At 48.7% G+C, this 19,116-nt stretch overlaps 1 protein-coding gene across 6 annotated transcripts in view; it reads right to left on the reverse strand.

Annotated features, from left to right (window-relative positions):
* Positions 1-19,116, reverse strand: part of LOC141051725 (uncharacterized) — a 38,971-nt gene that overhangs the window by 9,434 nt on the left and 10,421 nt on the right. For 3 of the 6 annotated variants that reach the window (XM_073548721.1, XM_073548720.1, XM_073548723.1), the window contains exons 2-8: positions 17,069-17,181; positions 13,810-13,910; positions 12,304-12,399; positions 11,721-11,810; positions 9,621-9,710; positions 8,429-8,518; positions 6,864-6,953 (exon numbers count right to left, since the gene is read on the reverse strand). In XM_073548721.1, the coding sequence (XP_073404822.1) occupies positions 6,864-6,953; positions 8,429-8,518; positions 9,621-9,710; positions 11,721-11,810; positions 12,304-12,399; positions 13,810-13,852 (499 nt within the window). In that variant the 5' untranslated portion in view covers positions 13,853-13,910; positions 17,069-17,181. Of the gene's footprint in view, positions 1-6,863; positions 6,954-8,428; positions 8,519-9,620; positions 9,711-11,720; positions 11,811-12,303; positions 12,400-13,809; positions 13,911-17,068; positions 17,182-18,499; positions 19,110-19,116 lie in introns of those variants that run through there. The other 3 variants (XM_073548725.1, XM_073548724.1, XM_073548722.1) reach the window with 2 other exon arrangements.

Consider the following 19,116-nt stretch of genomic DNA (forward strand, 5'->3'; position numbering starts at 1 on the left):
ACCATCCTTCCTAGAACTTTCATGGTTGTTAGGAGAGATGGAAGTCGTGTGATCTGCAGTGACCGTACATCTCGCTGCAGAGAAACTATCTTCTCCTCTGGGAGAAAAACCGTCGATCGACGAGTGTCGAACAATAGGCCCAGAAACACCAGACGTTGTGTCGGAACAAGGCAGGGCTTCTTTTTGTTGACGAGCCACCCAAAATTGGACAGGGTGTAGAGGACGATGGTAAGATTTTGGCGAGCCTGGTGAAAAGACGGAGCTTTGATCAGAATGTCGTCGAGGTACGGAAAAAGAACGAGACCTCTCATCCTCAACAAAGCCATCAACGCCGCCATGATCTTTGTAAAAACTCTGGGTGCGGTGGCGAGACCGAAACGGCAGTGCAACGAACTGGTAGTGGTCCTGGTGAATCGCAAAACGCAGGAATCTCTGATGCCCGGGAAAGATGGGAACATGTAGATAGGCATCTTGAATGTCTATTGAACACATGAACTCCTGCGCCTCCATGGAAGCGATTACCGACCGAAGAGACTCCATCCTGAAATGACGCAATCGGACCCTGTTGTTCAGTAACTTGAGATCCAGGATGGGACGAACTGCACCATCTTTTTTCCACACTACAAACAGGTTTGAATAAAACCCTGTGAAACGTTCTGATTCGGGAGCGGACAAAATCACCCCGGAACTGAGGAGAGAGGTGATGGATGCGAAGAAACCCGGACTAAGGCAGGGTCTTTTGGATGGACTCGAAGAAACGATCCCGGGGACGAGAAACAAACTATCTTGTATCCTGGGGATACAACTTCCCTGACCCAAGCGTCCTCTACTGAGGCAAGCCAGACGTCTCTGTAGAAAAGGAGTTGACCTCCCAGTTGGGAAGGACCCTCAGGACTTCCTTGATAGTCATGCTGCTGTGGACCAACCAGATCTGGACCTGGAGGATCTGCCCTGGGATGAGTGAGATCGCCAGGAGGGAGTGGGTCTGAAGGAGACCTTCTTTCTATCCTGGCGTGCCTGCGACCTCTGTTGGTAGACCGAAAGGGCCGAAACTGACGCCTTAGCGGACCTACAAGGCTTGGACTGAGGAAGGAGGGAACTTGTGCCTCCAGTGGTGTCCCTAATAATCTGGTCCAGCTGGGATCCAAAGAGACGCGCTCCCTGAAAAGGCAGATTGGTAAGGGACTCTTTGAAGACAAATCCGCCTGCCAAGCCTTGAGCCAAATTGTACGCCGGATTGTCATCACGTTGCTGGACGTCTGAGCCGCCCAAGACGCGGCATCCAAGGAGGCAGAGAGCAGATAATCCCCTGCATGGGAGATCTGGTTAGCCAGTTTGGCCGATTGCTCCGGTTGGGCTTTATCTAGGATGCCCTTGCGGAGATCCTCCGCCCAAGTAGCTATGGCCTTTGCTACCCAAGATGAAGCAAAGGCTGGGCTTAGCGCCGCCGCTTCGAATACTGACTTTGCTAGGGATTCTATAATTCTGCCATTAGAATCCTATAGCGACGTCACACCTGAAATCGGAAGGACCGTGTTGATAAGGACCGTGTTGATAAGATAGTCTGGACACGGGAGCGTCTACAGAGGAGGAAGCCGACCAGTTGTCGGTGAGCTCTTTTGAAAATGGATAGAGCACGCCGAGACGCTTCCCTCTTTGAAAGCGTCTGGTCAGATTTTCTCTCTCTCCCTGGTAAGCATCTTGCCAAACTCAGAGTGGGAGGTGAAGACTCTGGAAGGTGTTACTGCCCGTCTGAACGAAACCTCCTGATCCGAGCGTTTCGCAGGGGAGTCTGTATTTCGAAGGTGTGGTTAATCGCAGCAATGAGGTTCTGTACCGAAACCTTCATGTCCGCGTCCTGATCCGAATCCAGCTCTAAAATCTCTTCGGATGACGCATTCGAGAACGCTTCACCTGACTCGGGTGAGGAGGCACGGGAAGGCGACTGCTGGGAAGGACAATGTGGAGAGACCAGGCCAGGAGAGGATTCCGGCCGGAGATCCTGCCTGGGTCTTTTGCGGCTTCTGCTGGCTGGCTCAGATGGAACCCCTTGCGACCTGCTGGACCTTGCGGAAGTGTCCAGGGGCAACTTATCAAGAACGGCCACTAGGGACAGACACCCTGGTGAGGTCCGCCACTGATTGTGATAAAGAGGCCTAGCCAGGAATAGGGGGGTCCACACATGTGGCGCAATAGATGGTTCCTGGACGGCATCGGGCTGAATTGCAGTCTAAACCGAGGGGAGTGGGAAAGTTCTCTGTGCTGGTGGACGGGCACGTTCCGGGAGAAAGAACCCCGAGGAGATGCCGGAAGGTTGAGGGAAAGAAGGCAGAGGAGGGTGTCAGTCTGCAGTTGCAGAGCTACTCACAGTCCGGTGGCCCGAAAGGCGATGTGCCCAGCTCGAGGAGAGAAGAAGGGCGGGCTAGCCACCTGACCCAGAGAGAAGACCGCCCGCTGCCCAGCTACAGACTAGGAGGGTGGGTGGTCCTAGAATGGGCGGGAGAGCAGCCCGCCTATAACAGAGGGCGGGGGGCGTGGCCGCGACGGCCGAGTAGGCCCGAAATGAAGCCAGGGACTAAAATAGTATCGGCGGCCGCCTGTCAGCGCGGGGCGGCGCGGAAGTCCTGCAGCGCTGCCACGGCCACCCAAGAAGAAACCGCCGCCCTAAAAAAGCCCTCAGGATAGAATGAGGAGGGCGGCGGCGGCGGGTGGGGGGGACAAGGCCCGCGCCGTAGCCGGGGCCTGGCATGTGGCGCAACAGAAAGTGCGGCGGCTGCCGGGAGGCGCAGGCAGCTGAGGACCCTGCGGCACTGCCCTGTGCCGCTCCGAAGAATCCTCCAGTGGTGTCTTCAATAAAGGTACCTTGTAAATCCAACGCTGTCTGAGTCTATTTTCCCAGTGTCCGCGCCTCGTCCGACCGACAGGCTCTGGTAGGCGAGTGGGTGGGAGGCGGGGGAGCAAGGACCATCCATATAGCTGGCACGCACCTGTGCAAAGCTCTTGGTCCTGCTGCGGAGAGCTATGAGGATACGGGGTGGCAGTACACGCCGTACTCATAGTCTCTTGTGGGACTACAGATGTGACTATTCACTCTGTATCCCTCCGGGACCCTGAAAAGGAACGACGCACGACGAGGTAGATATGGGTCTAATGAAAGACCCGTGTCCACCTCCTACTGACACTAAGCTAAACTGAGGAAATTCCTGCCGGATGGTGGGGTGTATACTGCGGAGGAGGAGCTATCCTTTTTTTGTGCATAGTGTCAGCCTCCTAGTGGCAGCAGCATACACCCATGGTCTCTGTGTCCCCCAATAAGGCGAACGAGAAAACCAGTCCTCAGAGTTGGGGAACATTGCCTGAGCAGAAGCAATCAACAATTTTTCCAGGATAACCTTGTATGCGGCTTGATTCACACGTCCTTCGCAAAGAAGAACCTGCCTAATTCCAGTCTTGCTGAAGCATCCCCAGATCATCACCGATCCTCCACCAAATTGCACAGTGGGTGCAAGACACTGTGGCTTGTACGCCTCTCCAGGTCTCCGTCTAACCATTAGACAACCAGGTGTTGGGCAAAGTTGAAAATTAGACTCATCAGAGAAGATTACCTTACTCCAGTCCTCTACGGTCCAATCCTTATGGTCTTTGGCAAACTTCAGCCTGGATGTCCTTTGCTTTTCATTGATGAAAGGCTTTTTTCTAGCTTTACATGATTTGAGCCCTGCCTCTAGGAGCCTGTTACAAACTGTTCTTGCCGTGCACTTCACCCCAGCTGCCATTTGCCATTCCTTTTGTAGGTCACTTGATGTCATCCTGTGGTTGCTGAGTGACATTCGAATAAGATGACATCATCCCGGTCAGTGGAGAGTCATTTTCTCCCTCTTCCGGTCTGTAGCTTTGTTGTCCCCCATGTCTGCTGCTTGACCTTGTTGTAATGGACTGCTATCTTAGAAATTTTAAGGATGTAGGCAACATGACGCTCATTGTATCCCTCTGCTAGTAAAGCCAGAATTGAGCCCTTCTTTTCTTCACTCAAGACTTTTCTTTTCAACTCCTTTGGCATTGTTAAAAACTATTTTTCTTTCCTATTACTTTTGGGATATTACTAGCACTTGTTTTGCCATCCAGCTTGTCCTATTGCAAGAGGATTGTGAACACCACAGCAGGGTTTTTTATACTTTCCTTCATTAATTAAGATTTGGTGCAGGTGATCACCTAATCTGAAGCACATTAAGTAGAATGAGGTGGACTCTGGTTGGAATTCAATTGACACTGGAAGGGAATGGCCATCAGACATGTAGAGAAGCTGATTTTTATAAAACTGTGCAGTGGTCTCTTAATTTTTGCCAGAGCTGTATACAGTGCCTACAAGTAGTATTCAACCCCCTGCAGATTTAGCAGGTTTACACATTCGGAATTAATTTGGCATTGTGACATTTGGACTGTAGATCAGCCTGGAAGTGTGAAATGCACTGCAGCAAAAAAGAATGTTATTTCTTTGTTTAATTTTTTTTTAAATTGTGAAAAGTTTATTCAGAGGGTCATTTATTATTCAACCCCTCAAACCACCAGAATTCTGTTTGGTTCCCCCAAAGTATTAAGAAGTATTTCAGGCACAAAGAACAATGAGCTTCACATGTTTGGATTAATTATCTCTTTTTCCAGCCTTTTCTGACTATTTAAGACCCTCCCCAAACTTGTGAACAGCACTCATACATGGTCAACATGGGAAAGACAAAGCAGCATTCCAAGGCCATCAGAGACAAGATCGTGGAGGGTCACAAGGCTGGCAAGGGGTACAAAACCCTTTCCAAGGAGTTGGGCCTACCTGTCTCCACTGTTGGGAGCATCATCCGGAAGTGGAAGGCTTATGGAACTACTGTTAGCCTTCCACGGCCTGGACAGCCTTTGAAAGTTTCCTCCCGTGCCGAGGCCAGGCTTGTCCGAAGAGTCAAGGCTAACCCAAGGACAACAAGGAAGGCGCTCTGGGAAGATCTCATGGCAGTGGGGACATTTGTTTCAGTCAATACCATTAGTAACGTACTCCACCGCAATGGTCTCCATTCCAGACGAGCCCGTAAGGTACCTTTACTTTCAAAGCGTCATGTCAAGGCTCGTCTACAGTTTGCTCATGATCACTTGGAGGACTCTGAGACAGACTAGTTCAAGGTTCTCTGGTCTGATGAGACCAAGATCGAGATCTTTGGTGCCAACCACACACGTGACGTTTGGAGACTGGATGGCACTGCATACGACCCCAAGAATACCATCCCTACAGTCAAGCATGGTGGTGGCAGCATCATGCTGTGGGGCTGTTTCTCAGCCAAGGGGCCTGGCCATCTGGTCCGCATCCATGGGAAGATGGATAGCACGGCCTACCTGGAGATTTTGGCCAAGAACCTCCGCTCCTCCATCAAGGATCTTAAGATGGGTCGTCATTTCATCTTTCAACAAGACAACGACCCAAAGCACACAGCCAAGAAAACCAAGGCCTGGTTCAAGAGGCAAAAAATCAAGGTGTTGGAGTGGCCTAGTCAGTCTCCTGACCTTAACCCAATTGAAAACTTGTGGAAGGCGCTCAAGATTAAAGTCCACATGAGACACCCAAAGAACCTAGATAACTTGGAGAAGATCTGCATGGAGGAGTAATAATAATAATAATCTTTATTTTTTATATAGCGCTAACATATTCCGCAGCGCTTTACAGTTTGCACACATTATCATCACTGTCCCCGATGAGGCTCACAATCTAAATTCCCTATCAGTATGTCTTTAGAGTGTGGGAGGAAACCGGAGCACCCGGAGGAAACCCACGCAAACACGGGGAGAACATACAAACTCCTTGCAGATGTTGTCCTTGGTGGGATTCGAACCCAGGACCCCAGCGCTGCAAGGCTGCAGCGCCAACCACTGAGCCACCTGAGTGGGCCAAGATAACTCCAGAGACCTGTGCCGGCCTGATCAGGTCTTATAAAAGACGATTATTAGCTGTAATTGCAAACAAGGGTTATTCCACAAAATATTAAACCTAGGGGTTGAATAATAATTGACCCACACTTGTATGTTTAAAATTTATTAAAATTTAAATGAGCAACATAACTTTTTGGTTTGTAAGATTTATGCATCTGTTAATAAATCCTGCTCTTGTGTGAAGTTTGAAGGCTCTAACTTATTTGCATCTTATCAAACCTGATAAATCTGCAGGGGGTTGAATACTACTTGTAGGCACTGTATATAGCAGATAACAAAGGATCCACCATTAACATTAGGTGATGTCACAACTCACCTTCTCCTCCTGTACAATGACTGATAACACCTCTATATACAGTAGATAACACAGTATCCACCATTCACAATAGGTGATGTCACAACTCACCTTCTCCTCCTGTACAATGACTGATAACACCTCTATATAGATAACAAAGGATCCACCATTCACAATAGGTGATGTCACAGTTCACCTCCTGTACAATGACCTTTGCACACGCTCATTAGATGCATCAATACAAAATATAGGTGTGGGGTCTGTCTATTGATGATATTGTACAGGTGGATTTCCTGAAAGACCAGGGATTCAGGATCTAAAATAGTCCCAGTGACCACTGTGAAAAATGCAGGGTCTCTAATTTTCAAGAAATATTGTGATATGCAAAACCACCCACAAAAAAAAACTGCCAAAATAAAAATATGTATGTATATATATATATATATATATATATATATATATATATATATATATAAACAAAAAAGTGATTTGAAACAAAAAATGTTTCCATTTTCTGATGACACATTCCCTTTAATGACATATAATATTTTATTACGTAGCACTGAGGTGATTGGATGCCGGATGTTCACATGTAACAAACCTTGCTGTGGTGACTTGCTGCATGGTAAAGGGTTAATTTTGGATTCAGGTTCTTGCTTTATCGGTGAAGTATCAGGAATCACATAAACCTCTGTGGATCCAAAAGAGAAATGTAGTAATTACATCTGTAAGAGAAGCCATAGGGGAACATTCATCCTTCCTGTGCAGGGTGTGGGTGACCATCCAGTGTCTTAAATGTAGACCCACTATAAGTTATTTACTAGAATTGTGTCATATATCATTTAGGCATCATTCACATGTACCGTTTTTTTCGCGTTTCCGCGGCGGTATTTTCCGGCCGTTTTTGCCGTGAAAAATAAGCATCCCATGCATTCCTATGGGATTCCGCAATGCTGTGCTAATGCTGTGGTTTTTACCGCGGCGGAATCGCTTCGCGGTAAAAAACGCAGCATGCTCATTAATTTTGCGGAATCGCGGCGATCCCGCACCCATAGGAATGCATTGTTCTGCTTACTTTCCGCATGTGGCTGTGCACACCATGCAAAAAGTAAGCAGAACATTTGCGGATGGTACCCACTGTCCGGAGGAGAGGAGACTGTCCTCCGGGCTTTGGGTACCATATCCCTGTAAAAAATAGAATTTAAAATAAAAAATGATGTTATTCTTACCTTCCGACGTCCCGCGCAGCCTTCCCGCCTCTCTCCACGCTCCCGGTCCCAGTAAGCCTTTACGAGCGATGACGTCCGTTCTCGTGGGATCGCGAAGTCTAGCGGTCATCGCTAATGACCGCGAGACGTCGCGATCCCGCGAGAACGGACGTCATCGCGGTAATTGTCGCAAAGGATTACTGGGACCGGGAGCGTGGAGAGAGGCGGGAAGGCTGCGCGGGACGTCAGAAGGTGAGAATAACAATATTTTTTTTTTTATTATTATTTTTTACATTCTATCTTTTACTACTGATGTCGCATAGGCAGCCTCAATAGTAAAAAGTTGGTCACACTCGTCAAACACTATGTTTGACGAGTGTGACCAACCTGTCAATCAGTTCTCCAAGCGATGCTACAGATCGCTTGGAAAACGCTAGCAATTCTGCAACCTAATTACACTTGCAAAATGCTAGTTTTTCCGCGGGAATTTAAAATGCGATTTTCCCGCGGAATGGAATTCCGGAATTCTCGCGGTAATTTCCGCGAGAGTTCCGCTACGTGTGAACCCAGCCTTATAATCTGGTTTTATTCTTTTTTTTCCTGCATCTGTGGCTTTAAGAGAAGGGAGCGACATCAGATGGCTGGCCACACCTTTTTACTCCTTATTGGCCAGCTGCAGAACCCAGCCCACCAGTAGGAGTGGCTTTTCCTTTAAAAGGAAGATGTGGCCAACATTGAGAAGTCACTACCGGTTCATTATGGACCCGACACCTTTCTGCTCTCTCTCAGCTCCTGATGGGTAGGAAATGCTCTGGGGTGGGAGCGTAGGTTTCAATATTGGGGTCTGCATAAACTATAAGAGTGGTCAGGCCAAGGGTCTCTCTTTTCACAACGGCAGACTCCATACTTGCCAATGGCCGGGAAAGTAGCAATGACCAGATGTGGCACTACAACAAACCTTCGGCCGGTGACTTTGTAAGCGGTAATGGGCGAATCTCAGATTCAGGTTCTTGCTTTTTGGGTGAAGTATCGGGAATCACATAAACATCTGCAGAGGCAAAAGAAGAAAAAGTGAAGGACATTGTACAAATGTAAATACATCCTACAGCAGCTGCTCCTTCTACCCGGCTCTACATGTCCGGGTGACCAGTGGTGGCTCCTGACTACAGCTACTTCCTGGATGGGCAGGCACAGCTGGTGACATCACGTGTATATATATATACCCATCTACACAGGGGAAAATTAAAGGGAATCTGTCACCACTTTTGCGATACTTCCGGGCCATAGAACGTAATGGCGAATGCCAGCGCATGCGCAGTAATGATTTTATGCTTTGCCCACAGTTGGGCAAAGCTTGCTGCGCATGCGCGGGAGGACATTTGAATACGCACGTGCGCTAAATCTACGTGAACGCAGGAATTAAACCAAATAAATGTGTAGAGCAAACCAGGAGGGGGGAGAGAGGAACAATAAGTCCCGCCCATCGGACTGGACCGAGGAGATTTACATACACCGCAGGAGGAATTTAAAAGGTATTTATTGATCAAAGGTGGGGAGGCAAGGGGTATGAAAAGTACTGGTATAAGGCATAGTTGACACCAAATCCAATCATATTTTTACGTGATATTCCAAAAAGTGATGACAGATTCTCTTTAACCCTTCCTATGCAGTGACTATCCAGTGTCTTTAATTACAGCCCCACTATAAGTAATAAATCACTATACATACATATATACATTATACTTTGGTTTTATTTTTCTTTTCCTGCACAACTTTATGTCACACTCAGGTTCAGACTTTGTCCGTGGCTTTAAAGGAAGGGAGCGCTATCAGATGGTCACACCTCCTTCCTCCTTATTGGCCAGCTACAGAACAAAGCCCACCAGTATGAGTAACTTTTGATTTAAAAGGAAGATGCGGCCAATGCCGAGGCGTCACTGCCGCCTCACTACGGTCCCGACACTTCATCGCTCTACCATAGTTCATGACAGGACAGGAAACGGTTGGAGGGGGAGCTCACGGTTTAACATTTAAGTCTGCACAAACTAAAGTGAGATCAGGCCATGAGGTCGCTCTTTTCACAGCAATAGCCCTGATACTTGCCAATGGCTGGGAAAGTAGTAATGACCTGATACAGATCTTCAACAAACCTTCAGACGGGGACTTGCTCTGCGGTAAAGGGTTAATCTCAGGCTTCAGTTCTTGTTTTATTGTTGAAGTATCAGAAATCACATAAACGCCTGTGGATCCAAAATAAGGAAAAGTGACTAAGATAACAGAGAGAAATACAAGATATTCACATCCATACATGTGCACTTGAGGACGTACCATATATCTGGCCACTATGGGACTTGTATTCTCCATTTTACACCAGTTTTCCCCCCTCTATAAACTAAGTCTCTACAATTTCAAGTTGCACTTAAGCTCAGACTGGCTGTTATTACGCCTTCTATACCCAACACATGCAGACATAAGGGATTCCTGCTGTCCTGTCTCTGAAGCACATGTCCAAAAGCAGCAGCAGCATGGAGGACATTATACAGCTTTACTAAGCAATGTGGCTACAAATCCAGTACTGGGGTGAGAAATAACTTGCTAGAGAGCGGCATAGAGGACAATATACAGCCTTACTGATCAATGTGTCAGTGAATCCAGTGCTGGGGTGAGAAATAACTTGCTAGAGAGCAATAGAGCGGACAACATATAGCCATACTGAGCAATGTGGCTGTGAATCCAGTGCTGGGATGAGAAATAGCTTGCTAGAGAGCAGCATAGATGACAATATACAGCGATACTGAGCAGTGTAGCTGTGAATGCAGCGCTGTAGTGAGATAAATTACTTACTAGAAAGCAGCAGAACAATCTCTGTTTCTCAACCTCTCATACATGCAGCTGCAATCTGATTCCTCAGTGAGCTGGTAGGGTTTTGTTTTCACCACAAATGTAACTACTTTATAGAGTGAATGATGAGTTTGGGAGACTGGGGGTAGGAGAGGCAGTGGCTCATAAGTAGAGGAGGAAGCAGATTTCTCTTGTAAGATTTATTACAAAGTTTCTTATATCCACTTGTGCTATTAATTTCTACAAAGATTGCTGAATCCACAGCGACCATTTAGCTTCACTTCCATGGGGCGGTCTCTTTGTAGGTCAGGATTAGTTAGTTCAGACTTCAGCTTCCCTCGGGTACAGCCAGTGGCATCATTGCATTCTCGGAGAGGAATCTTCTTTTTCCCCTTTATTAAGCCATCCAATGTATAGTATAGACTGACTGATCAGGCCTTAAGGGGATCCTAACTTGGTGTGGTTTTCTAGTATATTACCTGGCGGTCCTGAATATTAGAAAACCTGAGATAAGAATTCTCTGTAAAGGTGTATTCACGAGATGATGATGAAATCCGCTGCTCGGTCTGGATTGGACAAGATCTTGTTCCTTGTGACCTCACCAGGTGACATTTCCTTAGATCACAAAAATGTCTAAGGAGACCTTACATGTCTTGGGTTCAAACCCAACTGCCTGATGGGCATGACTTCTGCTTTAAAAGGAAGATGCAAAGGCAGACCGTTCACACAGGACCCTTACACCACGGTGGTCTACAACAGCTCCCTAAAGGCAAAACGCGTTGAAACAGGAGTACAGGATTACATTTATTCAGTCTGTGGGGCCCATTAGCAAGATCAGGGTTGAGGTTCCAGTGTAGACAAGGCGGTCACTCCATTCAGAGGGTTAGCTCTCACAATATAGGGGGATTACCAGCTCGAAGTCTAGGGCTCTTCTGACTGTATCCTCTTCTGGTCTGACGTTCCCTAAAAAGGGTCACTTCTCCAGAAAGGTTAAAAATAATTTTACTAAAATATTTCCTCTACTCGCTGACTACTTTCATACATAGACATCCTCAAAGCTTCAGGCTTTACCCGTCAGTTTACCTCCCAGGTATTGTTAGCGCCAAGTTATGATCACCCCATTTCTGTGCCCCCCAACACACTGGCACACTACTGACTTAGGGGAGGTTGCTCACATGGAGTTTCATCCATGTGGAAATCTCTGAAAAACGAGCCTCATAAACTGCACTACCATTCATACGATTGTGCACTTATAAATTAGACATTTTGTCTATTTTTTTTTTGCGGACAAAAAAAACCAGACGAGGGCACCACCCATTTATAATGGGTCCGTGTTGTATATGTGAGAAACAAGGTCTGAATAAGGCCTTAGTAAGAGCGAGGAGACAAGGTGTCCATATATAACAAACCTTCTGGCGGTGACTTGCTGTGTGGTAAAGGGTTAATCTCAGATCCGGGTTCTTGCTTTACTGCTGAAGGATTGGAAATCACATAAACATCTGCGGATCCAAAAGAAGGAAAAGTGAAGGAGGGATGGTAGAAATGTACAGAAATACCGCATTACAGGACCCATCAGTGGAGGCCTATAAGGAGGATGTGTGTGAGCAGGTTCCTATGTATCAAGGTGACCAGAGGTTGCCCCCGACTACAGCCTCCCTTCAAAGATAATACGGGCGGGTGGACCAAGTAACTGAGGCAGGCGGGCACCCACTTCACTTCACTGAAGAGCTCAGATACCCCACTGATCTGTCAATGATGGGGAGCGGTGTCTCCTTCACAGCTTATTCTGTGCACAGCTGCCTGAGACGGTGCTGCGCGGAGCTGTGTGAGTGAACGAGGCTGCTGCAGCTTTCTGCACTGGTGGGAGCCTGAGATCACTGCTGTGCAAAATGTGAGAAATGTCAGGAAGGGTCGCAGCAGTACACAAGCATCATCTGCAGAGATCTCATATCTTATGCCGTACTTTGTCTTCGTGACTATCTAGCTGCTTACCTGAAGATTTGCACTCGTCATCTAGAGGAATAGTTATAATCACCGGCTTCCCTTCTTTTATCTTGGATTCGATGTCTGGCTTCACAATTACAGATTCTGGAAAAGGAGATTTTTATCAATAACATAAATTGTAATCATTAAAGGGAATCTGTCACCCCTTTTTTCGAATATGAGCTGCCGGCACCGATATCAGGGGCTTAGCTACAGCATTCTGTAATGCATTCTGTAATGCTGTAGATAAGCCCCCGATGTAACCTGAAAGAGAAGAAAAACGAGTTAAATTATACTTACCGGGGGGGGCTTTCCGGTCCGATGGGTGTCGCGGTCCTGTCCGGCGCCTCCCATCGTCATACGATGCCATTCTCTTCTTCCCTTCCTTTCGTGGCACCTGCGCAGGCGCAGTGCTCTGCCCTGTTGAGGGCAGAGCAGAGTCCTGCAGTGCGCAGGCGCTGGGACAGGACCGCGACACCCATCGGACCGGAAAGCCCCCCCCCCCCCCCGGTGAGTATAATTTAACTCTTTTTTCTTCTCTTTCAGCTTACATCGGGGGCTTATCTACAGCATTACAGAATGCCCTCATCCACTATTCCCACATGATTCTCACAAAGGGTAAATCTGACTGATCTCACCCTGCGGGAGGCTGACGGGGAAGATGCAAACAACCGTTCACATATAAATAGGAAGGATCGCCCCCCTGTGAAATGACTGCAGCATAAAGGGGATATTCGGCCTCCTCTGCATCGGGAGGATCACACATACAGTCATGGCTGTGAGTGTTAGCACCCCTGAATCTGTTCCGGAAAAAGTATTTCTCCCAGAAGATCAATTAATCCCAATTTTGTCAGGACCATTTTGGGGGTTTTTGTGAAATTATATACAATTTGCATTTTTTTCTGTTTTTTTGTGATGTTTCACTACACACAAACGTAAATAAACATTTGTATAACAAAACGTGTAATTGCAATAATTTGCTGAAACAATTTCAAGGCTGCCAATACTTTCGGCCATGACTGCACCTGTGCACCTCTAAGGAATAGGACAGATGCACGGTACCTGATCCTGCATACGTCCTTACTGGTGCGTGCAAAAGTGACGTCTCCAGAACCACTGATCTCCGGATATGGGAGAGAGAGATGCTGGACAGTGGCTTTACAGGGGCACTCTCAAGTCTGAAGACTGACTCCCCGATCACTGGGAACCATGTGTTCCCAAGGACCGATGCTCTGAGAAGCCCCGTGTGAATGGAGAGGCATTACACATGAACGACCTCTGCTTCGTCCACCTGGGTGTCTTCAGAGCACCGATCCTCAGGATCGTTGATGAGCAGAGAGCCTCTGGTACTGATGGGAATTCCTCCCGCTCCTGTGGTCGGCCATATACCTGATCAAATGTGAACCCGCTGCACCTTTTGCCACTTTATCCCATCGGCAGGTGCAGTCTAAGCTACCGGATCACATCAATCTAAAAAAAGACATTACCCTCCTGTCGCTCCCTTCTGTTACTGACCTCCATGAAGCTTCTCCTCCATGTTCTCCATTTTCTCTTCCATGTCCTCTCTTCACCTTGTTCGATTTTTGCAATGACGTCCGGACTTATAATGAAGCAACCTGGTAACAGTAAGAGAAATGTCAGGGTCATGATGGCCGACGTGTGAGCAAAAGAAACACTGCAGCCTCTTAAATGAATTCTCATCTAAAATTCAAGAGTCCAGGAGGAGTAACTGAGGAACATTTACATCCATCTCACTAACAGTTTGTGTGAGTACTGCTGCACTCGGCCAACTGGACGCAAAACTATTGGGTCGTGTTTTCTCACTGTGCAGTGAAAAGAACAAGAGCGGCTATAAATACAAGGAATTATTGTATGCTGTCATTCCCAATGCTGAACTGATCTGAAAAGTTTTTTTTTACTTTAATGCTATTAATAAATGTCCCCAAAGGTGGAGAACTCAGTGCAGGTCCAGAAGCTCCACTGCCAGCTCGTACTGAGCCCCGGAGAGAGTTGGGACGTGGCCAGCATTGTGCATGTAGGGGGTGGGCTGACTGCCCCTTCTCTGTTCACATTGGGCCCGATTCACTAAGATTGGCATCTTCTACTCGGGTCTTGATGAATTCTGCGCTGCTGTAAGACATGAGCTGCGCATCTTTTTGTTAATTTTTTTTAATTAAAAAGGCAGCCGATGTACTGTGTGCCACGGTTCACCAAATGGCTTATATTGGGGCCGTTGATCAGATGTAAAAATCCTCAAAACATAAAACTCCAGCAGATTATGAAAATGTGAGTTATAATGCATCAGAGCAGGCAAGTGCTGAACCGTGCCGACATGACTGGCTCCGCCGGCTCCTCCGCAAGGTGCTCGGGTTTAGGAGCTGCCGGATCGGACCACACTAGTCCTGAACCGTGCAGATGTGACTGGCTCCTCCGCAAGGTGCTCGGGTTTAGGAGCTGCCGGATCGGACCACACTAGTCCTGAACCGTGCAGACGTGACTGGCTCCTCCGCACGGTGCTCAGGTTCAGGAGCTGCCGGATCGGACCACACTAGTGCTGAACCGTGCGGACGTGACTGGCTCCTCCGCACGGTGCTCGGGTTCAGGAGCTGCCGGATCGGACCACACTAGTGCTGAACCGTGCGGACACGACTGGCTCCTCTGCACGGTGCTCAGGTCCAGGAGCGGCCGGATCGGACCACACTAGTGCTGAACCGTGCGGATGTGACTGGCTCCTCCGCACGGTGCTCGGGTTCAGGAGCTGCCGGATCGGACCACACTAGTCCTGAACCATGCAGATGTGACTGGCTCCTCCGCAAGGTGCTCGGGTTTAGGAGCTGCCGGATCGGACCACACTAGTCCTGAACCGTGCAGACGTGACTGGCTCCTCCGCACGGTGCTCAGGTTCAGGAGCTGCCGGATCGGACCACACTAGTGCTGAATCGTGCGGACGTGACTGGCTCCTCCGCACGGTGCTCAGGTCCAGGATCTGCCAGATCGGACCACACTAGTGCTGAACCGTGCGGATGTGACTGGCTCCTCTGCACGGTGCTCAGGTCCAGGAGCTGCCGGATCGGACCACACTAGTGCTGAACCGTGCGGACGTGACTGGCTCCTCCGCACGGTGCTCGGGTTCAGGAGCTGCCGGATCGGACCACACTAGTGCTGAACCGTGCGGACACGACTGGCTCCTCTGCACGGTGCTCAGGTCCAGGAGCGGCCGGATCGGACCACACTAGTGCTGAACCGTGCGGATGTGACTGGCTCCTCCGCACGGTGCTCGGGTTCAGGAGCTGCCGGATCGGACCACACTAGTGCTGAACCGTGCGGACACGACTGGCTCCTCCGCATGGTGCTCAGGTTCAGGAGCTGCCGGATCAGACCACACTAGTGCTGAATCGTGCGGACGTGACTTGCTCCTCCGCACTGTGCTCAGGTCCAGGAGCTGCCGGATCGGACCACACTAGTGCTGAACCGTGCGGATGTGACTGGCTCCTCCGCACGGTGCTCGGGTGCAGGAGCTGCCGGATCAGACCACACTAGTGCTGAACCGTGCGGATGTGACTGGCTCCTCCGCACGGTGCTCAGGTCCAGGAGCTGCCGGATCGGACCACACTAGTGCTGAACCGTGCGGATGTGACTGGCTCCTCCGCATGGTGCTCGGATGCAGGAGCTGCCGGATCGGACCACACTAGTGCTGAACCGTGCGGACGTGACTGGCTCCTCCGCACGGTGCTCAGGTCCAGGAGTTGCCGGATCAGACCACACTAGTGCTGAACCGTGCGGATGTGACTGGCTCCTCCGCACAGTGCTCAGGTGCAGGAGCTGCCGGATCGGACCACACTAGTGCTGAACCGTGCGGACGTGACTGGCTCCTCCGCACGGTGCTCAGGTCCAGGAGTTGCCGGATCAGACCACACTAGTGCTGAACCGTGCGGATGTGACTGGCTCCTCCGCACAGTGCTCAGGTGCAGGAGCTGCCGGATCGGACCACACTAGTGCTGAACCGTGCGGACGTGACTGGCTCCTCCGCACGGTGCTCAGGTCCAGGAGTTGCCGGATCAGACCACACTAGTGCTGAACCGTGCGGATGTGACTGGCTCCTCCGCACAGTGCTCAGGTGCAGGAGCTGCCGGATCGGACCACACTAGTGCTGAACCGTGCGGACGTGACTGGCTCCTCCGCACGGTGCTCAGGTCCAGGAGCTGCCGGATCAGACCACACTAGTGCTGAACCGTGCGGATGTGACTGGCTCCTCCGCACGGTGCTCAGGTGCAGGAGCTGCCGGATCGGACCACACTAGTGCTGAACCGTGCGGATGTGACTGGCTCCTCCGCATGGTGCTCGGGTTCAGGAGCTCCCGGATCGGACCACACTAGTGCTGAACCGTGCAGACGTGACTGGCTTCTCAGCACGGTGCTCAGGTGCAGGAGCTGCCGGATCGGACCACACTAGTGCTGAACCGTGCGGATGTGACTGGCTCCTCCGCATGGTGCTCGGGTTCAGGAGCTGCCGGATCGGACCACACTAGTGCTGAACCGTGCAGATGTGACTGGCTTCTCAGCACGGTGCTTGGGTTCAGGAGCTGCCGGATCGGACCACACTAGTGCACACTGTGATTTTTTTCCACTCGGGACCCTAGGTCAGTGTGGGACATAGACTGTGTGCACTAACGCATTGGCTATTATTTGTCCTTTGCGCTCAGAGGACAAAAATACCCTTGTATGAAGTCAGCTCGCAGGACGTACACGTCCCCTCCTGGGTTCCGGTCGCTTACCCACAGAGGGCAGGGTCCGCTACTTATCTGCCGTCACTTTTCTATACAGACTCGTCTCTTCCTTTTTCAATAAACTCCATTCAGGGTCAGAGAAAAAAAAAGTCACACGGGTCCTAAAAAAGAAGAGAGAAAGGATCCATTATCATCCCTGCAAGTCTACATATATGATCCAGAAAACTGGTCCCTTCTCCATCCTACAGGCGGTTGCCATGTTCAATCTGACGACACCATTGTGATCCTCTGAGTTTCACAGGAAATCTGACCCGATCTGATGCATTTTGTATAAGCGCCAGATCACGACCGCTCGTTCCAGCAGCAACTGGTGCAGAAAAAACAGCAGCGCAGCCCCGGTCTCCGATCCTACTGGACTTCCACACGGGGCTGCCAGACCACAGACCAGGCCGTCACTTGCGCTGTGCTACTCCAGAGGTTGTATGCCCACTGCTATCAGTGCTGTCTCCCCTCCCTATACCAGTGACCCTGGAGGTCTCCTCTCTGAAGCCCTACGGTGCACAGCTGCCTGCTCTAAGTTTGGACGGTCCAGTCCATACACGCTTCCCAGACGCCAGCTACTTAACACATTCACAGGCTATCCTGACACTCTACTTTGTCCTCTTTGACTAGCAGTTAAAGGATTTATCTGCTTCAGTAAACAAGATTGTTCTGATGAAGGTCCTATAGTGGACGGAAAACGTTTAACCTTTTCTGTCTGGATACACAAAATAAAAAGTATCTGAATATTTTACACATTGAGTGCCAAGATTTTTGTCATTTTGATTTCACCATTTAGTTTTTTTCTTTTTAAAGAAAGTGGCAGCCAATTTAAACAGTTCCAAACTCTTTGCATGAACACGTCACGCACCAAATTCTTCTGATTTTTTTTTAAATCACAGAAAGCCGGAGAAAAGGAAACCTTCCCATTACTGTAATGAACGAGATTAAAATCTAAATTGCTAATAAATGGGACAGAGAAAATGAAGAAAAAGCTACTGACCAAAATGCAGGGATCACTGCAAAATTACAAATTTTATTGGTAACAAAAAGACAACATCCATGTAAAAACATTTAAAAAGTCATACAATGACATGAAACTATCACAAAGGCTTATAATAAAGCCCAAAGAGCTCCCTCCAGTAAATGGACATATATAAAAAAAGGCTCTAGAATATATCACATACAATAGCATACCTGCAATGAAGAAATGTTCAGAGATGTAATACTAAACATAATGATCCATTGAATAATCCATCCAAATAGACTATAGTACAATAATGAATGCAAGTGATAACAAATGTAAGCAACTGAGCCATGAGAATAAACACCATAGGGTACTGAGCATAGATGTAAAGTATAGCAATCATGGTGTAGCCAAGAGGCTAAAATGACCAAGATTAAATCCTACCTGCATAATCCCTATATAATGCCACTTACAAAGGGGGAGCTTGTGGAGTGATTTCACCATTTAGTTTTTTTCTTTTTAAAGAAAGTGGCAGCCAATTTAAACAGTTCCAAACTCTTTGCATGAACACGTCACGCACCAAATTCTTCTGATTTTTTTTTTTTTTTTTTAAATCACAGAAAGCCGGAGAAGAGGAAACCTTCCCATTACTGTAATGAACGAGATTAAAATCCAAATTGCTAATGAATGGGACAGATCTGCGGGCGGCTCAGTGAGCAAATCACCGGCGATCTGAGGAGGTGTCCGGTGTCCTGGCTGCAGATTCTTGTGTGAACGAACCTCTGCACCCCACAGATGGAGGCAGAATACATAATACTGCCATCCTCCAGAGCTGCGCTCACCGCCATACAGCGCACAATTACAGTCTCACACTTCAATGTGAACGGTGCCTTACAGATGAGCCATAGCGCCGCACTGTGCACCGCGGTGTGTAACATGGTGACCATTGCACTAATATTTTGCACTATTAGTAAATGCACCAGTCGGCGGCCATAACAGACACTTGTGAGGGTATCTATCCTGCACAGCCACAGTCCTGATCTGTGGCCGCCACTGTATGCGGGACACAGCCTGCATGCTACAGTGCACA

The sequence above is a fragment of the Dendrobates tinctorius genome, unplaced genomic scaffold (assembly GCF_039654945.1).
Source record: "Dendrobates tinctorius isolate UK_male_01 unplaced genomic scaffold, ASM3965494v1 ptg000158l, whole genome shotgun sequence".
In the NCBI taxonomy this organism is placed as follows: Eukaryota; Metazoa; Chordata; class Amphibia; order Anura; family Dendrobatidae; genus Dendrobates; species Dendrobates tinctorius.